Source organism: Rhopalosiphum padi, chromosome 4 (genome assembly GCF_020882245.1).
Source record: "Rhopalosiphum padi isolate XX-2018 chromosome 4, ASM2088224v1, whole genome shotgun sequence".
NCBI lineage: Eukaryota > Metazoa > Arthropoda > Insecta > Hemiptera > Aphididae > Rhopalosiphum > Rhopalosiphum padi.
This window is the reverse complement of record NC_083600.1, coordinates 52,245,165-52,251,700: the sequence shown is the minus strand read 5'-3', so window position 1 is coordinate 52,251,700 and position 6,536 is coordinate 52,245,165. Positions and strand designations below refer to the sequence as shown.

The 6,536-nt window shown below is 30.0% G+C and overlaps 1 protein-coding gene across 1 annotated transcript; it reads right to left on the bottom strand.

Annotated features, from left to right (window-relative positions):
* Positions 1-2,415: 2,415 nt before the first annotated feature.
* On the bottom strand, positions 2,416-5,989 carry LOC132928707 (ATP synthase subunit beta, mitochondrial). Its single transcript, XM_060993560.1, has 8 exons — positions 5,737-5,989; positions 4,475-4,648; positions 4,270-4,404; positions 4,007-4,168; positions 3,762-3,946; positions 3,418-3,699; positions 2,967-3,359; positions 2,416-2,892 (listed from the first exon to the last, which is right to left on the bottom strand). The coding sequence occupies exons 1-8, from the start codon at positions 5,852-5,854 to the stop codon at positions 2,776-2,778; spliced, it is 1,566 nt and encodes a 521-aa protein (XP_060849543.1). The 5' UTR covers positions 5,855-5,989; the 3' UTR covers positions 2,416-2,775.
* Between the last annotated feature and the right edge of the window lie 547 nt (positions 5,990-6,536).

Sequence of the window (6,536 nt, the reverse complement as noted above, 5' to 3'; positions counted from 1 at the left end):
ATATTAAAGCTAGATAATAAATATTATCTATGGTTATCAACCATGATTTAAGATAATAATTATCAATAATTTAATGTTATAAACTGATAACCATGAGGTTGTCACTCGCCATACGAACGATGGATACAAACCACGGTCACCGCCAAATTTAATAAAATATTAAATTCTAAGAATCATGCTAAGTGCTAATTACTATTTACTGCAAATAGTACGTACCAAAAACCAAATAACCCAAATATTAAACGACCACAGGCTGAGTTAAGTTTAGAAATAATTGTAATAACTTATGGTTTTTGGAAAATATTTACTTTATTTCGATCCTTGCTCGTACAATTGAAATTACTAATTAGTACACGCTAGATCACGATTTTAGAGTAAACGCTGGTTCGACGAGGAGCACGTGTGTTATATTTAAGTGTTGAAAACTTTCACTGAATAAATCAATACATACTACCTACTGGCTACAGCACGTTTCACGAAACTAATGATAACCATTATATTAGTATATTACCATTAAAGAATGATATTTGATTGACAAATAAACATTTATTTTTTAAACTTTATTATTACTAATTTCTATTTTATAAGTATTATACCTACCTTCAGAATCTAAAAATGACATTATAATTAATAAAGTATTCATATGTAAAATAAAATATAAATTACAATAATTGAATAATAGCTAAACATTATTTTAATTAAGAAAAAGAGTTAAAGAATAAAAATTAGAATAAGTGGATTGGAAGGTACACAAAAGAAACCATATGCATACATTGCATAATATCATTGATTAGAAAATATAATAATCTATTGTACAATTAATGTGCATACACACAAATTATGTCACTTTTAAATAAGACTACTAAAAAATGAAAAAAAAAGTAAATTTATTACTTTTTATTTTAATTTTTCTAATTGCTTATTTAGAACTAGAATACTTTGAAATTAAATTATTATAATTAATTGACTACTTATAAGAATAGATACTACTCTTATGTCGACATGTCGTATTACTCGTATTTATAAAAATATTATGTCTACTAATTTTTAAAATAACGATTTTAAGTATTTCGTTGCAAATTAAAAAATATTTACTTTAATTTAGTTAGCAGTAGATCATAATTTGTGATTTAAAATCTTCAATTTGTTAACACTAAAAAAAGAATAAATACATTTTTGTTAATTTATCAAAAACTATGTCAATGTTTGGAACCTCTATAATTAAAGCCTATTAGCTAGTGAATTATATATTGATTATTGTACTCAGTAAATACAATCAATCACACTATCGTCTATCACAGTAAAAACTACCTAGCAGTCGTCTAAAATTAAGACAAATTTAATTTTTGTGATTTAATTCTAGCATTTTGTACAGGAAATAGGTCAATAAGTAATAGTTACAAAAAACTATAACTTATGTACTAATAATAGAACTGTAGAATGCATATGAATTATTCAACAAATAGTATAGCCAAGAGCCCTAGAATCAAACTATTCAAACTGTATGTAATCTAAATACAGCCAGGACAAAATATAGCCAATATAATTTAATTGTAGAAACATAAAATTATGCCTGTTTTTAATAGAAAACTAAAAAATATGTACAATTGTACAACTGCTTTAATTACTAGACTAATCTATTATCACAAAACAGTAACAATGCTTGCATGTTTACAAGTAGCAAGTACCTTAGCAGAATCATTTATTATAGAATAGAATCTATTCTATAGTCAATGGCAGAACATAAGTGTACATAACCGATTATGGGTAAAAAATAAAATATGTCAAATGGAATTACATTAACACCTACTGGTGGATTTGTTATCATTTCATATTTGATCATTAGCCAATGATTAACCTGCACTTTGATACTTATTTTAAAATGTAAAATTCTGAAAAACAAATGATTAAATCATAATTAACAGCATTATAGTATGTCAATATACTCAATATGTTTCAAGACACATAAAATATAATTATTTATAATGAACTTTAATTTATTCACCATTTAAAATAAATTACTTAATAGTAGGCTACTATTAGTAGCTATTTTTGGTCTTGACTTTCAGTATTATTTTGAACTTGCTTATACATTACTTTTGGCGTATTTGGTATGTTTTGTACCATCAAATTCATATGAAGGTCACGTCTAATAGTCACATAGTTAACTTACTAACCTATATATATATAATAAATCTATAAAAAAAATTTTAATACTAAGGAATAGTATAATATTATATTATTTCTCTGTAATAAGCATTCGTGCAATTGCATATTAATAAAAATAAAAATACTATACTACTAAAGTAAACAATTTATTTTAGAGATAAAAACCTAACAAGTAATTTATTTTGATAAAACACATTTACACAGGCCAAAAGGATAACTACTGGTAAAAGTTGAATCCTCAAAATATAAGATTTTTTATAGTATAATTTTATTACAAATCAGGTAAATGGTTTGCAATAACAATATATTATACACATAAACTGTAAAATTTATATTGTAATTGTTACAGAAAAATGATCTAAATGGCGAAAACTGACAGCATTAAAAAAAACAGTAAGTTTAAATTGTGATACAACATGCTTACATGTCATTATTAAAGATGCACTAGGTCATTCGGTTTTTGATGTTTGCCGTTTAACAAATAGTATTTACATAACTCTACTTAATTTATTCGCTGAAACACGAATAATAATGTTTACTTTTAAAGAATACAAAATGTTTACGAGGACAACTTGTGTGAATGGAATTTAGTATCATTTATATAAATTATGTATTTTTGGCCAAAGTTTCAGCTTTAGCAACTACTTCTTCAATGGGTCCAACCATGTAGAACGCAATTTCTGGCAAATGATCATATTCACCAGCTAAAATTTTGGAGAAGCCCTAGAATTGAGAGGAAAATAAACATAATTAAATACCTAGTTAAAAAATATAAGCTTTAAATTATTTTTATTTACTTTAATTGTTTCTTCAAGAGGTACCAATTTTCCTGGATGTCCAGTAAATACCTCAGCTACTTGGAAAGGTTGGGACAAGAACCTCTGGATTTTCCTAGCTCTAGCGACGGTCAATTTGTCTTCTTCTGAAAGTTCGTCCATACCCAAGATAGCAATGATATCTTGAAGTGATTTGTAGTCTTGTAAAATTTTTTGTACACCACGAGCAACATTGTAATGTTCATCACCAATAACATTAGGGTCCATAATACGGGATGTAGAATCCAATGGATCTACAGCTGGGTAGATACCCAACTCAGCGATAGCACGAGACAATACAGTGGTAGCATCTAAATGGGCAAAAGTTGTAGCTGGAGCAGGATCAGTCAAATCGTCAGCAGGTACATAGATAGCCTAAAAAATATTATCTGTTAAATAATTTTCACAAATTAGTATGTACACAACTATTTACCTGTACTGAAGTAATAGATCCTTTGCTGGTTGTGGTAATTCTTTCCTGCATAGTACCCATGTCGGTGGCCAAAGTTGGTTGATAACCTACAGCAGATGGAATACGTCCCAACAAAGCAGACACTTCAGAACCGGCTTGTGTGAAACGGAAAATATTGTCAATGAAAAGTAATACATCCTGTCCTTCTTGATCTCTGAAGTATTCAGCAACAGTAAGTCCGGTAAGTGCAACACGAGCACGAGCGCCAGGGGGTTCATTCATCTGACCGTATACCAACGCTACCTGTTAAAAGATAATTATTTTAATATTTTGTTTAATATATATTACACTTCAATAATATATACCTTTGAGGTCTTGTCCTTGAGGGAAATTACACCAGACTCTATCATTTCATGATACAAGTCATTACCTTCACGAGTTCTTTCTCCAACACCAGCGAATACTGAGTAACCACCATGAGCCTTAGCAACATTGTTAATCAGTTCCATAATCAATACAGTTTTTCCTACTCCAGCACCTCCAAACAAACCTAAGAACACAGTCATATTTATAAACATGAATTTCATTAAGCAACTTATTTATTTATTACCAATTTTTCCTCCCTTTACATATGGGGCCAATAAATCGACAACTTTGATTCCAGTGACCAAAATTTCTTGTTCAACACTCATTTCAACAAAAGGAGGTGCTTCAGCGTGAATAGGTGCGGTCTTATCAGTATCGATGGGGCCCCTCTCATCAATTGGTTCACCTTAATTATAAATAATTATTTAAATGATAAGAATATTAAATTTGATATTATTTTATATGGTTATAAATTTAATTATATTTGAATGAAATAGAAATATTTACCGATGACATTGATAATGCGACCTAAAGTTTCAGCACCAACTGGAATTCTGATGGGAGATCCACAGTCAAGTACTTCTTGTCCTCTAACAAGACCTTCAGTACCATCCATAGCAATAGTTCTGACAGTATTTTCACCTATATTAGAATAAATAGTGAATTTGTAAATATTTTATGATGTTTGATAATGATTATAAAATATAATTACCCAAATGCTGTGCAACTTCAAGTACAAGACGTGGTGATCTGTTTTGTACTTCAAGAGCATTAAGGATGGGGGGTAATTCTTCATCGAATTGTACATCAACAACGGCACCAATAACAGCAACAATACGGCCTTGTGATGTACCTGCTTTTGGCTTAACAGCAGCTTTGTTGTTGGCTAAATTTTATAAAACATATTTATTGATAAGTTTTTATACAAAATAAATTAATGTTCATAATATTGTAAAATATGTAGAATATAGTGTTAGTGCTAACTATTTTTTTTCACGGAATAAGTAATAAAATGATAATTAAACAATTAACATTAATATTTTAAAAATAATAAATTAATTAATAAAACAATTTTATTGTAAGTTATTTATATAGGTTACAATCTACCCAATAAGTAAGAATATAATAATTTATAACATACAAGTAAAAAAAAGATAATTAAGAGATTTAATAAAATTAATACATGGTTATTTATTATATTTTATAATAATTAATTGTTAGGTACTACCAAATAAAACAAATTAGAATCTATTTTGATTGTGACTTCAGCATTTTATAGAAAATAGCTTATAAAACGTTAAAATATATGTAAATATAGATAGACATTACATTTATTTGTAGAATAGTTATCTATCTATAACCATATAAAAATTTCAAATGAAAATTAAGGTGTTAAATTATATGAGGAATACTTTATCTGACATCATGAATAGGTGATATAACCATCCAAATGAGTGAATATTTTAGTAATCAGGAATTGGTGAAGCTGCACTCACTATTATAATACTATTCTGTAATGCTAGTACAACACAGATAGGTTACTAGGTTATAGGAATATAAAATAAGAATTTTTTTTTTAAGCATTTATAACTAAATGGCTTGCAAAGGAAAATCATCCAAGGTCAAAAAAAGGTCATTTGTCAAATTTTAATTGAAACGGAATTTTCACGAGAAAAACACAAAGGCGTTAACGAAACATTTTTCTGTTTTCCACCAGTATCCTAAGCCCATTCGAATTGCCGATAGGTGTAACCCCAAAACCATTAAGGCGGCTACAGCAGCGGCCGGTGAGGCCATTACAAGGTACGGATCTACGTACACACCGAAACCAAAATTAAGTCGGTCGATCGCGTTGAAGCGCCAACTACGAAACTCCCATAGAAAATTTCAGGTATCAAACCGTAAAATTAGACAAGCAGCCGAATTCCTCTTAGCCCGGCAGGAAGATAAGAGAAAACGGGACGTCATACTCACAAGTGGACGTGGTGGCGACCATGGCTTTTGGTAGCTCATTTTGCACGATTTTCGGTGTTAGGTTGCTTTTGCCGGCCTTCAGGGCCCCAATGGCCGCCCTGGATAACGCGTTCAACATGATTAGGTTACGGCGACGGTGGAAATAAATTAAGTTGCACGGAAACGAATGGAGCGAATGGCCGTGGTAAAATGTGTTGTGAGTTGGAAGAGTTGCTGCGGGTACGACCGGACAAAATGGACGACCTACGCCTATGCTGGCCGTGTCCCCCGCGCAACCGTCCCAACGAGGGCACAGTGTGTTCACCTCTGCGGGACGAGCGCCGTCAGCTGTCGATAGTAAAACATGTGTTTTCCCCGGGTCACCGAACTGCTGGCAACACTGTTTCCGCGAATAATAAAAAATTGGCGGCAACAACCAACACGATAAAGTATTTAATATTTATTTTGTGGCTTAGTTGCCAGTTGGGGTTTAAATACTAATATCAGTTTGAGGTTTTTGCTATTGAAATTACAAAAAAGCGTATTGCAGTTATGGTTTTAGAAAATACCATTACTAAAATGTGTAAAATTGAAAAAATAAAATAAAACTAGCTATTATCTTTATTTTTCAATTATTATTAAAACATTTTCTGTGCAATAACATTTTGTGTGATCAATAAAAATTTGCAATATATATCAGGTATAGTAGGTAAACTAATAAAATTAAAAATTTTTCTGTCTTTTATCTATAATGTAATTAATATTTTTATGTTAACAATTACCTATTCATCATAGGCACTTTCAAGTACATATTTTTTTTA